At 37.7% G+C, this 17,892-nt stretch overlaps 1 protein-coding gene across 3 annotated transcripts in view; it reads right to left on the reverse strand.

The window, feature by feature from the left end:
- MTRF1 (mitochondrial translation release factor 1) overlaps window positions 1-17,892 on the reverse strand; it is a 793,430-nt gene that overhangs the window by 441,448 nt on the left and 334,090 nt on the right. For all 3 annotated transcript variants that reach the window (XM_044071697.1, XM_044071698.1, XM_044071696.1), the window contains one exon: window positions 3,821-3,928. In XM_044071697.1, the coding sequence (XP_043927632.1) occupies window positions 3,821-3,928 (108 nt within the window). The remainder of the gene's footprint in view (window positions 1-3,820; window positions 3,929-17,892) is intronic.

The raw sequence follows: 17,892 nt of genomic DNA on the forward strand, positions 1-17,892 counted from the left end.
AAATCCTTATCAGAAGAGGAATCAGAAGAAATGAAAACCTGATCTGAAAATTCATAATCAGTGCCTTGCCTAGGCCCCTTAGCAGGAGGGGGTTGGGAACTCCTGATCAAGGTAATTAAATCCTCAGCCATTTTGATAATTTGTTTTTTAGGCATAGGGGCCTGAACATGTGGCCCATGCATCAGTTTTTAGACAAAGAAGTTGGCTGTGACCTTGTTTTTGATGATGGCATTGGTTTAATATACAAATCTTTAGGCCTAAAAACACTCTCAGAAGCCGGTGCCTGCTCAGTGGCTCCAGACCCATCTAAGGGAGAAACATCCGTGGGTTCAATACTTGAAGTATCTCGCGGCATACCGGACTCCGAATGGGTCTCCGTAGAGGCCTGTGAATCAAAAGAAGCGGGCATCAGGGGCTGTAAAAGCGCCTCACTGAGTACCGGTCTACCGGCGACTGGCTTAGGAGAAGCTTCATCGTCGGTTTTGGACCTCGACAGTCTGTCTATGTCTTTTTCTTTGCGTTTTTTGTGGATTCCGGTAGTCGGATTGCTAACCGACAACATTTCTGGATAGTTAAATCTTGAGCCAAAATATTTAGAAGCAAAAATACGACACTTAAGAGTGCGTTGGTTAAATTTAGCACAAAACCGACAACAAGGCACGTTGTGGTCAGGGCCTAGGCAAGGAATACAGTACAAATGAAAATCCTTATGAGGTGTTTGCTTCCCACAAGTAATACAATTATTAACTTTTACTGACATCGGTAAGGAGCAAGAAAAAGTTTCCCCAACGGGGTACTTAGCCTTAAGTTGAAGACTTCGGTTCTGAAACTTGAAAACGAAAATTTCAGGAGTCGGCCGACCGGCACTTGCGAACTGCTTCTGCTTCGGGCACCGCATGGCAAGAAAGACGGATTAAAATGGCATCGGCTGCATGTTTTATACCCCTGAAGACCTGACATCATGGAAGAAGAGACAGCAACCGACGCAGGACCCAAGACTTTGTTATTCAGGCTGACTGAGGGCAACCTGCCAGGAGATTACCCAAATGTAATGACTGCACCAGTGAAACACGAAAAACATCAACAATAATCATACAGAATATTATATTCGTAAAGTAGCAGAAGGTCTTCTAAGAACTAAGCCAACACAGAAATGGAGAAAGGAGATTCTGCTGATAGGGATGACTGCAATTAGGGATACAGACAATAGGCAAGAGGGGTGGGAATATACTGGAGAAAACTAGCAAAGGAGCCAAAGTATTGGGAGAAAATAACTAGAGAGGGAAAGGTAATAGAATGGGAAGACGCCAAGAACTTATTTGGACTGCAGGCTAGAGATTGCCTTCCATTATCAAGGATTGCTATCAAAGTATAGGCAAAGATAAAGAAATAGAGGGGTCCTAAATGAAAGAGCAGCACTGGTAGAGTTTTTAGTAGAATCTAGAACAGAAGTTGCCGCTAAGAAAGGAATAATTAGTACAGCATATAAAATACTGCATGATAATTATAAGACTCAATCAGAGTAGGGTAGGAAGGATTGGGAAGAGAGATTAGATAAGCAATTCACAAAGAAACAATCGGGGAATATGTGTCCCAAGTATGCAACAAAATCTAGAAGATTTAGGATCTTTGCCTGGAAGTGTATACATAGGTCATTTTTATACCACAAGCAGACTTCAAAGAATTTTTCCTCAGGGAGACAGCAAATGTTTGAGGGGTGATGGGGAAGAAAGAGGTAACTGGGAACATATTTCCTGGGAGTGTAATGATTTGGCAGACTTTAAAGATTCCCTGCAGACTGGTCTATCAGAGATGCTGGTTGAGCAAGCAGAAGTAACTAGGGAATTTTTTTTTTTTGAGCTATGATACTAGTAAGACTTTGCTGAGTCTAATTATGACGGCTGCCAAAAACGCAATTACTAGAAAATGAAAATCAAAGTCTAAACCAACTTTACTGGAAGTCGCGAAGATAGTAACAGAGATAAAACAACTGGAACTGGGATCTTTAGAAAAGGGTAGGAACAAATTACATAGGAAAAAAATGGAAATGTGGGATCAATACATGCAGAGGAGAAATGAGGTTTAAAAGAAGGCAGGATTTGAATGAGCTATGTAATGGTTGACTAACAATGACTGGATACTGGATATGTTAAAAGTGATGTATAATGTTTGCCGCTACAGTTGTGTTGGCAAGGTTTGGAATGTATAATGTTTGCAACTGAGATTGTGTAGCTATGGTTTATTTTAATTTATATAAATATAACCATAGCCCATGTCATACATGATAAATTAATAAAGATGTTTCTTGTTGAAAAATAAGTATGTTCCTTTCAGGATCCCAGTTATGTTACCGCTACCCTTACAATGGACCACTTTCTTGACAGACTGCTATGATATGCAGCTGTCTGTTCTTACATTTGTGCCATTATGACAATTTTTCTTATTTTACTGAGTCACAAATGTCTTCTTGCATTATATTTTACTACTTTTGTTGTACTGCTACCCCCTTGCTTAGTAACATTCTAACCATAATTTTTTAGTGTGACAACGTAGCACTTTTTTCTTTGTGCTGTGCACAAGGCTAAAACATAACTGTCACTGCATTTACTGGGAAGTCACACCTAAGTGTTTGTGAACAGATGGTATGTGCCCTCACACATTCAGATTTACAAAGAGAACCTGTTACATATGCATATTCCTTTTTACTCTTCTTTCACTGTCAGATATTTGGCAACTGGAAAATGTACTTTTATACTACAAAACTGTCACCACATCTTTAAAAATTCCATACCTTCTATCTCCTGCTCACTTACAGGATATAAAAACAGTCAGTTTTTTATATCGTAACTGACTGAAATTTGTAATTTCCAAGAGGTAATAGCAACATTTCTTTGGCCAAAATGAGGATCTGTAGCAATTTGTTTATACAGCATTACAGTATAACTTACAAAGATTTGGAAAATAGTTTGACTTTAGTTGGTTATGACCCTTTATCAACCTCAGCAAGACAGTCTCATGATATAAAATTGTAGGTGGCAACCAACTTCAAAAACTACAGATGTTTTGTCTAACCTATGTCAAGCAAACTGAGACAAATTACTTTCTTAAACAATATGAGATCTCAACAATGGAAATGCTGTGATCTTCATGTTCTATGGCAGGGAAATGATAAAACTGAAAGGTGCTCAAAACTCTCTGAGCATTGAATGTCATCTTAACAATACTGGAAACTGGAGCTTTCCTTTAAATATATATTAACTATTAATTGTAGAGCTGCATACCCAGAGAGAACAAACAAAAAATCTCAAAAGCCAGAGCACAAATAGAAACAATGCTGGCAGTGATTGCCTATGCTGAACATAATTCACTACTTGGAGCTTTGGGAGGTGTACCTGATCAGTTTAAAACTCATCCTGTTTACATCTGATCAAAGGTAGGGGACATGTACACACATATATACATAAATACATACTCACACTTAAATACATGTACACAATGATATTTTTCATAACGTGCTTAGCTGTTTGTGTAAAAATATACAAACATGAATTTGAATATATATATATATATATATATATATATATATATATATATATACATATGTATACTTACAAATAAAAAAAAATAAACAAACACATTAAAGGCACAGAGTACTGCCAACCAAATGAGTATTGACTAACATGGTTTTGATACCATTCTGGTATTATTTCATAATATGCAACCCACTACATAAGTTTGTACTGTTTTGGTAAAATTCAAAGAACTGTGCTTCACAAAGATCACTTGCATAGTGGGGTATGCTGAAAACACAAGAATATACCATATTCAGCTGATGTGTAGTTGAGAATTGTGAAGTTCCAGCATTTGTAATCTGCATAGTTCTGGTACATTTCAAAGATCTCCTTTGTAAATTGCTGACAAATGTCACCTAAAAACAGAATAAAAAATATTACCAAATAAACTTAAAATTAATAATGTCAATAAATAAAAAATAATAATGTCATACAAATCTCTACCAATGATTAGATCAGTGCAGCCTACAGTTTCATTTTATCAGAAGACCGAGAGCCAGCTTCTGAATTTGTCCTTTGCACAATGCAAACAACTACAATATGCTCGAGGTGCAAACTGCAAATCAGAGCAGCAGCAAAAATTAACTGTCTTTTTAAATAATCTATAGAGTATTATTTAATTTATAAAAACAGACTTTACTAGAATACTAATAATTTTCAAAAAAAATTGCAGCCACATGGAAAACGGATGCACATTTACTAATAGACAGAAGTTATTATCAAAGTAAAATGCAAGTACTGAACAGCAAAGGGCTATGCAGTTCATCCCTGGGAATGTGCAGCAGGCATCAAGAATATACTGATTTCAAGAAATTTGTGTTCTTTTTTTTATTCTGGAGTAGGTACCTTGGGTGCATAGAGATGGTTACTGCAAGGGCAAACTTGAATTGGGAGTAATGTATTGGCAATTGTTCCTCAATGCTACCCCACCAAATTAAATTACCATATATTAATTAATAATACACTAGGGTTTGAAAGCAACACAATTTAGACAAATATATATATTTTAAGTGGCAAGTCTTTAAGTACTACTGTTTTAACTTGCATTTTTTTAAGGAGATCTTTTTTTATCATAAGACAATTTATGTTGCAATAGATTGATCTTAAGACATGTTATTGTGCTCTGATGAAATTCTTTTAGTTGCAAAGAATGAAAGCACCTGACTAACAGTTGTGGTTAATAAACTTCTTATTCTGCACTCTGGTGCATTATTTTTTTTTGTTATTAGTATGCCTAGTGAAACTTTTGAGGCTAAAGCTTCATCCACTTTCGATAAAGAAACACTTATTCCATACTGAGGGGTTTGGAATTTTTGGTAGCTGTATTTTAGTTTGAAAGAAAGAGATGATTCTAGGTCTCTCACAACTGTCCTGCTTCAAAATGTCCTCTAAATTTGAATGGATATGGCAGTACTGAAGGATTCTAAATCTCAACCTGAGACGGTCAGAATCTGACTGTGAAACCCACTTACAAAAGGTCATATTTCCATATTTAAGAATCAAATATGCCACTATAGCAATAACCCACGCCTGGGTGTGGGTAATGCGGGATTTACCCATGGTTGGCGTGGTTTGGTTTGGACAACCGTGGGTAAATCCTACATTACCCACACCCAGAAGTGGGTTATTGCTATTATACTATGACATTGCAATTATACTATGACATTATTTAAGAAAATAAATAATTACTTTTCTTAAATAATGGCATTGTATAATGCCTCTTTGCTGCCCTTCCGCAGCTGTCTGGTATCCGCGGCAGTTCTGATGTACTGCGCATGCCTACGCAGTACATCAGAGCTTTGGCCAAAAGCAACGGAGAAAGCAAGATCTCTGTTGCTTTTTACTGTTTCGCTATGTTAAATGGGTTTAACTTAGCGAGACAGCTTTAAAATAAGCAACGGAGATGGGCAGACATGCTGAAATGGCTGCAAGATGTACCTTGAAACAGGAATAAGATAGGCCAGAGGAAAATTACTCACACAAGTATTTCAGAACTAGTTATACATAATCCCTCTTAGGACCCTGGTTATTAGCTAGACACGTACTAGAAAATCTTTCTCCAGTTGGTAATATAAGATTTCCTTTTAGCAGCTTTTCTTGTCTCTTTTAGTATCTGCTGCACATCATCATGAAAGAGATGCCCAAAGAAGTATCAAAACTGAATCATCCATAACAACTCTTGGCACAATGACTTAGACAACAGAAAGTAGAATGGCTTGTTGCCAAACTGAGGGAGTCTATAACAACAAAAATAGTTGGAGATCCTGTACAAGTATTAGAGATACTTTGAAAATTTTATGAAAATTTGTATAAATCAGAGAAGTGGGGGAACCAAGAAAATCATAAATGGAAATACTGATGGAAGACTTAAATATGCCAAGTTAGAGGTAGATGAGTCTCAACAATTAACAGTTAAGACAGGAGGAGATGAAATAAAAATGGTGCTGTATAACCAAGATGCAGGAAAGTCTCCACGACTAGATGGTGTTCTGGTGGAAGATTGGAAGCTAGGAAGGAAGAAAGTGATAAAGATACTGAAGGTTTTGCTTAACAGTATTTTAAAATGAGGAGAAGTTCTAACATCCTAAAAAAAAAAAAAAAAGCTGTGGTGGCTGTAATACCTACAGAAAGTAAGGACACATCAGATCCAGTTTCATAAAGAACCACTTCAATTCAAATTTAAACCATAATTATAAAGTGTTTATATCTATACTGGCTAAAAGAATGGCAAATGTGTTACCAAAATTGATAGATATGGATCAATGTGGTTTAGTAGAGGGGAGGCAAACGTTTGGCAACATTAATAGAAGAATAATGATCCAGAGAGAAGCAAAATGTAAGAAAATACTGCTGCTGTTGGTGGGTCTTAATGCAGGGAAAGCATTCAACAGAGTAAGCTGGATTTTTACTAGTAGCAGAATGGAAGCATTTGCATTTCCTGATACAATAATAAGGTTAATTAGGAGGATACATGAGGGATCAGAGGTAAAAACCAAAGTGGAAAAGTTCCTCTGTGATGACTTCTATCTTACTAGAGGAACCAGGCAGGGGTGTCCTCCTTCCCCTTTGTTATTTGCATAACGTTTAGAACCACTGGCAAAGAAAATAAGAGACTAAGAAATGGTATGGTATTAAGAAAAGATGGCTTTATTTGCAGATAATATTATTTTTTACTTGACAGAAATAGAAAAGGACATCTCACTATTGTGGAACATTCTGAGACAGTTTGAGTTATTTTGGATATAAAATTAATGAAGATAAAACAAAAGGTGTAGCTGCAACTATGTGCCCACACATGAATTGGTTCAGCAATACACTTAAGAATGGGGACAAGATAAAATTAAGTATTTAGGAGTATGTGTTAAAAAGGATTTGGTTGTGGCAGCTAAGGATATGTGGGAAGAGACTAAACAAAAGATAAGAAAAGTACAGCTTTGTACCTACCATAAATGTAGATGTCCGATAGATATGCAACTGCAGTCATAACATATGGGTTGTCCTGCCTCAGGCAGCCCTCGGTCGGCCGGATTCCAAAGTCTGGGTCCGACGTCGGCTGATGTCGCATTTCTCTCCGACGTCAGAGCGGCTGGAGTATATAAGCATCAGCCGACGCCATTTTCTTCAGTGTTTCTTGCCCCAGATGCCAGGTGCCCTCCAAGGAAGGCTGTAATCAAATTGGAAGACAAAAACAGGTTTCCAGACAAATAAGTAAGCAATAAACAGATACACCATAACAGATATCCCCAGCTAAGAGAAACAGGGATAGGAGTGGACCCTAGGCATAGAGGGGTATGGAGGGAGGGAAAATCCGACTGCAGTTGCATATCTATCGGACATCTACATTTATGGTAGGTACAAAACTGTACTATGTCCTTCAAGAATGCAACTGCAGTCATAACATATGGGTTTAATACCATAGCTTAGCTGGGGGAGGAGGAATGCTCTAGGAAAGAGATGGTGTGGCAATCAAACCCTGCAGGACTGCCGAAGCAAAGCCTGCTCTGGATCTGGAGTATAAAGGGAGATTGTAGTGTTTGGAGAATGTATGCATGGAGCTCCATGTAGCAGCTTCTAGAATGTCTTTTGTAGGCACCCCTCTTAAGAATGCTGTAGAGGTGGCTGTAGCTCTGGTGGAGTGTGGTCTGACATTGGCTGGAACATTCTTCCCAGGGAAGGAATAACATAATCTGATGCAATGTCCAATCCATTTTGAAATAGTCTGTTTGGAAATTGCTTTTCCTTGTACTCCAGGGGCGTAAGCTACAAAAAGCTGATCAGACTTCCTACTGGTCTTGGTTCTGTCCAGGTAGTAGCAAAGTTGTCTGTGAATGTCCAAGGTATGCAACAGTCTTTCCCCTTTGCTCTCAGGATTGGGGAAGAAAGTAGGCAGGTGAATAGCTTGATTTAAAGAAACCCTAGATATCACCTTTGGCATAAAAGTAGGGTTGGTTCTTAAGGAGACCCTGTCTCTGTGAAAGATTATGAACGGTGGTATTACCATTAGGGCCTGTAGTTCGAAACCCTTCTTGCTGAGGTAATTGCCAACAGGAAAGCTGTCTTCCATGAGAGAAATTGTAAGTCCACTGAAGCTGCTGGCTCAAAGGGAGGTAGAGTCAGTTTTTCTAGGACAAAGTTGAGGTCCCAAGCTGGCACTGGAGCCTTTCTTGGTGGCTTAATGTTCTTGATTCCTGAGGAATTGCCTTAACAAAGGATGTGAAAACACAGGCGGATCAGTGTTATATCTAGCTGAAATAGCTGAAGCATGTATCTTTATGGAAGAATATGAGAGTCCATTCTGTAGCATATCTGCCAAATATTCCAGGATGAGTGGGATGTTCAATAATGATGCATCATGTCCCTTGCTGGTATTCCAAATGCTGAATCTCTTCCATTTTGCTAAGTAAACCTTTCTGGTGGATGGTCTTCGAGCTTCTGTTAATATCCGCTGAACTTCCTTGGAGAGAGATAGATTGAGGTTATTCATGGAATCTCCCAGGCTGTTAGCTGCAGCGTCTGAAGGTTGGGATGCACTGTTTTGAAGTTGTGTTGAGTCAAAAGTAGGGGCCATTGGGGAAGGGCCCACTTTTTGTTGTGACATATGCTCTGTAGTAGTGGATACCAGTGTTGTCTTGGCCAGTCTGGAGCTATTAGGATCCCCTTGGGCCTCTCTGCTTTGATCTTTAGTAATACTGTGGTCATCAGTGGCAGAGGGGGGTATGCATAGATTTTTTGGGAGTTCCAGTTGAATGAAAGAACATCTATTTTCCAAGCTTGTGGATGATATGTCCTTGAACAGAATTTTTGTAGATGATGGTTGAGGTGGGAGGCAAATAGGTCTACTTCTGGCCTGCCCCATGTCGAGGTGAGTTGTGTGAAGATTTTTGGATGTAACCTCCACTCGTGTGGATCTATGAAATTCCTGCTTAGGCTGTCCGCCAGCACATTGTCTTTGCCTGGAACAAACTGGGATTGTAACTGTATGTTTAGGCACAGTGATTTTTCCCAAAGATTCATTGTCAGTCTGCAAAGGGGGTAAGAATGGGTGCCCCCTTGCTTGTTTATGTACCACATCACAGTGGTGTTGTCTGTCCGTATCAGAAGATGGCCTTGCTGAAGTTGTTGTCGAAAGGCCTCGATGGCATGCATTACTGCCAGCATTTCCTTTTGGTTTATATGCAGATGTGTTTCCTTTGGAGACCATTGTCCTTGAATACATCTGCCCTCCATGTGCGCCCCCCATCCAAGGTCTGAGGCATCTGTGGTCATGGTCTGTGTTATCTGAGGTTTTTTGAATGACATACCTGTGTTTGCCTGGCTTACCGAGGCCCACCATAGGAATTCCTTTTGTAGGCATGGAATGAGTGGTATGGTTGTCTCTAGGTTGTTGCTGTGCTGAGACCATAGGCTTTTTCGGTACCATTGAAGCTTTCTCATGTGTAGTCTTGCTAATGGAATCAGGAGAATGCAGGATGCCATGTAACCCAGGGCCTGTAGGAATCTCCTTGCAGTCATCTGGGTGAGTTTTGCCAAACCTTTGAAATAATGAGTTAACTTCTCTTGCTTGTCTTCTGTCGGGTAAGCCATTTGAGAGGCTGTGTCTAGATTGGCTCCTAAGAAGGTTATTTGCTGGGATGGCTGAAGTCTTGACTTTTGGAAGTTGACTGTGTATCCCAGAGCCTGTAGCAATTGTATGACATAGTTCAAGTTTTTTGTCAAAATCAATTTGTCGTCCGCTTGTATGAGGCAGTCGTCCAGATGCAGGTAAATTTGGATCCCCTGGAGCCTGCAATGAGCAATTACTGAAGCCAGGCATTTTGTGAATACTCGGGGCACAGTAGATAAGCCAAATGGCAATGCTGAGAATTGATAATGCTCTGGCCCTGCAAGAAATCTGAGGTATCTTCTGCAGCTGTGTCTGATAGGGACATGCAGGTATGCCTCCTTGAGGTCCAGAGTAATCAGCCAAGACCCCTTGCCCAGCATGGGAAGGAGTTGCTGTAGAGTCAGCATTTTGAACTATGAGAAAAGTGTTTAATGTGGACAAATCCAGTATTGGTCTCCATTGAGTTTCTTTTCTTGGAACAAGGAACAGTCTTGAGTAAAACCCCTGGCCTTGTTCTTGTTGTGGAACTCTTTCTATTGCTTTGATCTGAGCAAGCAGAGAAATTTGCTTGATAGCCTCTGCCCTCTGGTTTTGTGGTAGGTTTGGCATGCCTTGTTTTCTTGGTAAGGTATTAAAGTGGAACCTGTAACCTTGGTCTAAAATGTCCAAAATCCATTTGTCCTTTGTCAATCTGTGCCAATTGTCTGAAAACAGAGATAATTTTCACCCAAGGGAGCTTCTATTTGCTCCTTGGTCAGCGGAAGTAGAGGAAAGTCATTGAGATTGTCCCTGTGGGGCAGGGAGACCCTGTGTCACTTCTTTGGTTTACTGTGGAGAGCTTCTATTTGCCCCGGTAAAAAAGGGTTTATTGAGGATTTTGTCCCCTTATTAGATCAGTGCAGCCTACAGTTTCATTTTATCAGAAGACTGAGAGCCAGTTTCTGAATTTGTCCATTGCACAATGCAAGCAACTACAATATGCTCGAGATGCAAACTGCAAATCAGAGCAGCAGCAAAAATTAACTGCCTTTTTAAATAATCTCTACAGTATTATTTAATTTATAAAAACAGACTTTACTAGAATACTAATAATTTTCAAAAAAAATTGCAGCCACATGGAAAACAGATGCACATTTACTAATAGACAGAAGTTATTATCAAAGTAAAATGCAAGTACTGAACAGCAAAGGGCTATGCAGTTCATCCCTGGGAATGCGCAGCAGGCATCAAGAATATACTGATTTCAAGAAATTTGTGTTTTTTTTATTCTGGAGTAGGTACCTTGGGTGCATAGAGATGGTTACTGCAAGGGCAAACTTGAATTGGGAGTAATGTATTGGCAATTGTTCCTCAATGCTACCCCACCAAATTAAATTACCATATATTAATTAATAATACACTAGGGTTTGAAAGCAACAAAATTTAGACAAATATATATATTTTAAGTGGCAAGTCTTTAAGTACTACTGTTTTAACTTGCATTTTTTTTAAGGAGATCTTTTTTTATCATAAGACAATTTATGTTGCAATAGATTGATCTTAAGACATGTTATTGCACTCTGATGAAATTCTTTTAGTTGTAAAGAATGAAAGCACCTGACTAACAGTTGTGGTTAATAAACTTCTTATTCTGCACTCTGGTGCATTATTTTTTTTTTGTTATTAGTATGCCTAGTGAAACTTTTGAGGCTAAAGCTTCATCCACTTTCGATAAAGAAACACTTATTCCATACTGAGGGGTTTGGAATTTTTGGTAGCTGTATTTTAGTTTGAAAGAAAGAGATGATTCTAGGTCTCTCACAACTGTCCTGCTTCAAAATGTCCTCTAAATTTGAATGGATATGGCAGTACTGAAGGATTCTAAATCTCAACCTGAGACTGTCAGAATCTGACTGTGAAACCCACTTACAAAAGGTCATATTTCCATATTTAAGAATCAAATATGCCACTATAGCAATAACCCACGCCTGGGTGTGGGTAATGCGGGATTTACCCACGGTTGGCGTGGTTTGGTTTGGACAACCGTGGGTAAATCCTACATTACCCACACCCAGAAGTGGGTTATTGCTATTATACTATGACATTGCTATTATACTATGACATTATTTAAGAAAAGAAATAATTACTTTTCTTAAGTAATGGCATTGTATAATGCCTTTTTGCTGCCCTTCCGCAGCTGTCCGCGGCAGTTCTGATATACTGCGCATGCCTACGCAGTACATCAGAGCTGTGGCCAAAAGCAACAGAGAAAGCAAGATCTCTGTTGCTTTTTACTGTTTCGCTATGTTAAATGGGTTTAACTTAGCGAGACAGCTTTAAAATAAGCAACGGAGATGGGCAGACATGCTGAAATGGCTGCAAGATGTACCTTGAAACAGGAATAAGATAGGCCAGAGGAAAATAACTCACACAAGTATTTCAGAACTAGTTATACATAATCCCTGTTAGGACCCTGGTTATTAGCTAGACACGTACTAGAAAATCTTTCTCTGGTTGGTAATATAAGATTTCCTTTTAGCAGCTTTTCTTGTCTCTTTTAGTATCTGCTGCACATCATCATGAAAGAGATGCCCAAAGAAGTATCAAAACTGAATCATCCATAACAACTCTTGGCACAATGACTTAGACAACAGAAAGTAGAATGGCTTGTTGCCAAACTGAGGGAGTCTATAACAACAAAAATAGTTGCAGATCCTGTACAAGTATTAGAGATACTTTGAAAATGTTATGAAAATTTGTATAAATCAGAGAAGTGGGGGAACCAAGAAAAGCATAAATGGAAATACTGATGGAAGACTTAAATATGCCAAGTTAGAGGTAGACGAGTCTCAACAATTAACAGTTAAGACAGGAGGAGATGAAATAAAAATGGTGCTGTATAACCAAGATGCAGGAAAGTCTCCACGACTAGATGGTGTTCTGGTGGAAGATTGGAAGCTAGGAAGGAAGAAAGTGATAAAGATACTGAAGGTTTTGCTTAATAGTATTTTAAAATGAGGAAAATTTCTAACATCCTAGAAAAAAAAAGCTGTGGTGGCTGTAATACCTACAGAAAGTAAGGACACATCAGATCCAGTATCATAAAGAACCACTTCAATTCAAATTTAAACCATAATTATAGCGTTTATATCTATAATGGGTAAAAGAATGGCAAAGGTGTTACCAAAATTGATAGATAGGGATCAATGTGGTTTAGTAGAGAGGAGGCAAATGTTTGGCAACATTAATATTAGAATAATGATCCAGAGAGAAGCAAAATGTAAGAAAATACCGCTGCTGTTGGTGGGTCTTAATGCAGGGAAAGCATTCAACAGAGTAAGCTGGGGGTTTTACTAGTAGCAGAATGGAAGCATTTGCATTTCCTGATACAATAATAAGGTTAATTAGGAGGATACATGAGGGATCAGAGGTAAAAACCAAAGTGGAAAAGTTCCTCTGTGATGACTTCTATCTTACTAGAGGAACCAGGCAGGGGTGTCCTCCTTCCCCTTTGTTATTTGCATAACGTTTAGAACCACTGGCAAAGAAAATAAGAGACTAAGAAATGGTATGGTATTAAGAAAAGATGGCTTTATTTGCAGATAATATTATTTTTTACTTGACAGAAACAGAAAAGGACATCTCACTATTGTGGAACATTCTGAGACAGTTTGAGTTATTTTGGATATAAAATTAATGAAGATAAAACAAAAGGTGTAGCTGCAACTATGTACCCACACATGAATTGGTTCAGCAATACACTTAAGAATGGGGACAAGATAAAATTAAGTATTTAGGAGTATGTGTTAAAAAGGATTTGGTTGTGGCAGCTAAGGATATGTGGGAAGAGACTAAACAAAAGATAAGAAACTGGAAGCTCTTCCCTATGGACATGGTCAGCAAGATATAATCAGTAAAATGCTTTTAGTCCTTTTAGTTTTATACACCAATCAGGCATATTTTTATCAACCAGAGGAGACACTGTGGATAGCAATTAATAAATAGCTGAAGGATTTTATCTGAGAGGGGGAGAGGGCCAGAGTCAATGAGATAGGCTGATCCTTCCAACAGAACAAGAAGTTTAGGATCACCTGATTTGAAGGGATATTTCAAAGATACCCAGTTAAGGCACTTATACAGAACACAAGCAGAAAGCTACAATTCAATGTGGAAAGGGATTATGATGAAGCAGGGGAGTAATTCAAGAAATAAGGAAAGAGTGGGATTTTGGATGCAGATCCTTAAAGAGATTAACAGTCACACAGAATATTATATAAAACCAAATTGGAAACAGTTGCACACTTTGCTGCTGGTTGCGACATACTAATGGCAGGACTGTATACTGAAAGGCATAATAATGTGGCAAGACTGTTGCACTGGGGATTGTGCAAACATTATGGTACTGAAGTGGCTGAAAAACAGTGGAAACATGAGCCACAAAGCATCATAGAAAAAGAAGTCTGCATCACATGGGATAATCCATTACCAACAATTCAAAAGATAGATTCTAGAAAACAGATATAGTGGTCCAAGAAAAGAAGACAAAAGTAGTATTGATCACTGGAATCCCCACACCTGATGACTACAGTGTCTTGTGTACAGAGAGACAAAAAGTCATAATATATCAAGATTTGCAGGCAGAAACAAGAGCAATGTGGAAAAAAAGATACCCAGACAGTTCCAATAGTAGTAGGAGCAACGGGTCTTATAAAAATGAATCTACAGTTGTACTTAGATATGCTACAATTTCATGTAACTCCATATATATCGCAGAAGGAGTCATTATTGGGCACATTACGGGTGTGGCAAAGAGCACTTTTGGCTGACATCAAAGATTGAAACAATACTAATTTCATGAACTTTAATTGTAATTTGACTTAGGAATGGGGTCCATTCCCATCATGATATTAGAAACCCAAAAGATTTGGAAAAATTAAAAAAGAGAGAAGCAATACTATATTCGTAAAGTAATGGAAAGTATACTAAGAACTACAATAACATGGAAAGGGAGAAAGGAGATTCTGCCAGTAGGGATTACTGCAATTAGGGGTACACAGAATAAGCAAGATGAGGCTGGAATTTACTGCAGGAAGTTGGCAAAGGAACCAATGTATTGGGAACAAACAATGAGAAAGGAAAAGGTAATAGAAAGGGAACAGGCCAAGAAAACATTCGGACTACAGGCTAGAGACTGCCTTCCCTATTAGGGATTGATATCAATCTATAGGCAAAGAGAAAGGGATAGGGGAATCCAAAATGATAGACCTACACTGGTTGAGTTTTTAGTCGAATCTAGAATAGGAGCTGCTGTTAAAAAAAGAATAATTAGTAGGGCATATAAAATATTGCGCAATAAATATAGGAATCAATCAGAGGTGTCAGAAAAGATTGGAAAGTGAGATTAGATAAGTAATTCAAAAAGAAACAATGAGAGGACAAATGTATGGCTACCAAACATGCAATTAGCTCTAGAAGATTTAGGATTTTTGGCTGGAAGTGTTTGCACAGGTACTTTTCTACCCCAAGCATACTTCAAATAATTTTTCCTTAGGTAGGTGGAAAATGTTGGAGGTATAATGGGTTAGAAAGAGGGACCTGTTAGAATATGTTTTGAGTGTAACGAGCTGGCAGACATTAAAAAGTCCCTACAGAGTACTCAAGAATACTAGATGAGTGAATGTGTGTAACTAAGGAAAGTTTTTTTCCAGCTGCGATATAGGATCTGAATTGCCCAGACATACTAAGGCCATGTTAAACTTAATTCTGGTGGCTGCCAACAAAGCAATTGCTAGGAAATGGAAGTCAAAGTCTAAACCAACCATACTTTTAGTAGTAAATATTGTAACAGAGATAAAAAAACGAGAAGTATGTTTTTTTTAGAAAAGTGTACGTGTAAATTACATAGAAAAAAATGGATACTGTGGGAATAATACATGCAGAATAAATATTTTGGAGGAGGAATTAGGTTTAAGAGAAGGCAGAAATTGAAAAAAAAATTATCTAATATGTTTTTTTAATCAGTTAAATTTCACTTTAAGAAAAATAAACTATGCCTGTGCTAGCTTCCTCCTGACTAAATTTTCTCTCTAATTAAACTACTCTCTTATTCTTTCTTCTACATCTGTGAAACCATACCTTTCTCCTTATTTCTCTTTGGCAACTACGTCACAATTTCCTTCTCTCCTCTCTGTTTCTTTTCTGTAAATTATAAATTCTTTCATTCTTTTTCATTTATTATATTTTTCTTAGCCAATTTTATTTGCTCTGGTTTTTAGCTTTTCTAAGACTTTAGGTCTGTCTATATTTTTTATACTACAATATTTATTCAACAGTACCAGTAATGTTAAATTTTATTATTTATGTCTTTGTATATATTGTTTTACTTTATGTCTAATTATTGAATGTTTAATGTGGAGCTTTTCCCCTCGGGTCTCCACTGAAAAAGGGCCGTGTCCCGGTTGGACTAACAAGGTTAACAAACATCAAATAAATAAAATTGAATAAATAATATTGGTTGATTATATTGTATAGAACAATATATATGTGATGCATAATGTTTGAAATGTGAACTTGTTAATATGGTTTGATTAATTTTATTAAATGTAAGCTTGCCTATGTCACAAGTGATAATTCGATAAAGGTGTTTAAAAAATTGAATCATCTGGGCATTTAGTTGAAGTTGTTTGAGACTGGGGTCTGTGAGGAATCATGTGGTAATTGCCCTTACATACATACATACATACATAACAAATATTTCAAGAATGGGCATTAATGCCCTTCTAGCCTGGCAATCTACCAAAACACTTGTTCCCATAATAAGTGTCCAGGTTGTTCTTAAAAATATCTAAACTAGTACTTGCTTTAATGTAATTTGGTAGTCTGTTCCATGTACCAACTACTCTGTCAGAGAACCAATTAGTACACTTCTCATTCCTACAGAATCTTCTACACAGGTTGTCTGACGATTCTCTAGTACATTTTGTTGTCTCTAAATGCCCTATATACCTGGATAAGATCTCATCTCAGAAATCTGTAAGAGACACTGTACAAGTTCAGATATTTTAGTCTTTCATAATAACTTAAATGTTTACATCCATGGATGCCCTTGGTATATTTCCGCTGTAGTCTTTCCAGTTTACTCATGCTTGTTTTCTTATAGGGTTTCCATATTGTTATTCCATACTCAAGTTTGGGTCTAATGTAACTAACAAACAATGACTTCCTCATTTTTGATTTCCTAGACTTTATAAATCATTTTATACAACCTATAGTTCTATAACTATCATTAACCAATTGGCTGATATGATTAGAAAAACTCATAGCTGAATCTACCCATATATATCCAGGTCCTTAAATGAGTCTACAGTTTCAATCACTGTGAGCTGTATTAAATTTTCACCTTTCAGTTTATATCTCCCAAATCTCATATGCTTAGTTTTTGATATATTTATCAACATATTATTATCCTGTGCCCAAACGGTCAATTTAGTCAAGTTATTTTACAGACATGCCTTATCTGTAATACATGTAATCAGTTTACCCAATTTCAGGTCATCTGTATTTAGACTGTAGAACACCTCAGATGAAATAGTTAGGTCTGAAAGAGACAATCTAAACAAGTAAGAGACTAGGATAGAGCCCTGTGGGACACCCTGACTTTAACCAAGGATTTCACCTGTCCAGTTGCTATATGATACTTGCTATGTCCTATTTGTAAGCCATGCAGCTATCCATTTTATCAAAGTACATTAATGCCTAGTTGTACTAATTTATTGATCAGTGTGTTTTGTGTATGACCCTGTCAAATGCCGAAGTTAAATCTATATAAATTACACTACAGCACAATTTTTCATTCATAGCTGTTATTATACTGTTATAGAACATCATGTTACAGGTGGCAATAGATCTGTTTCAACATATGCATGCTGATACATGGTTTGAAGTCCCAACATATCCAGTTCTGACTCTGACAATAACTTATCCAATATTACCTTCTCCATTATTTTTCTACAACATGAAACTAGACTTAAGGGTCTATATGATACTGGGTTTCTCCTACTCCCCTTTCTGTTAAAGACAGGTTTAATAAGTGCATGTCTCCAATCTTGAGGAATCTCCCCATATTTATGTGACCTAGTTGTTGTTCTTTCGGCTTTTCCTGGTTAGGGGTCTCCACAGTGGAACTCCGGTCCGCTAATGATTGGCAGTAGACTTTTATAGTGCCGAGGTGGCAGCCTG

Source organism: Protopterus annectens, chromosome 5.part0 (genome assembly GCF_019279795.1).
Source record: "Protopterus annectens isolate FY-2018-M chromosome 5.part0, PAN1.0, whole genome shotgun sequence".
Taxonomy (NCBI): domain Eukaryota; kingdom Metazoa; phylum Chordata; order Ceratodontiformes; family Protopteridae; genus Protopterus; species Protopterus annectens.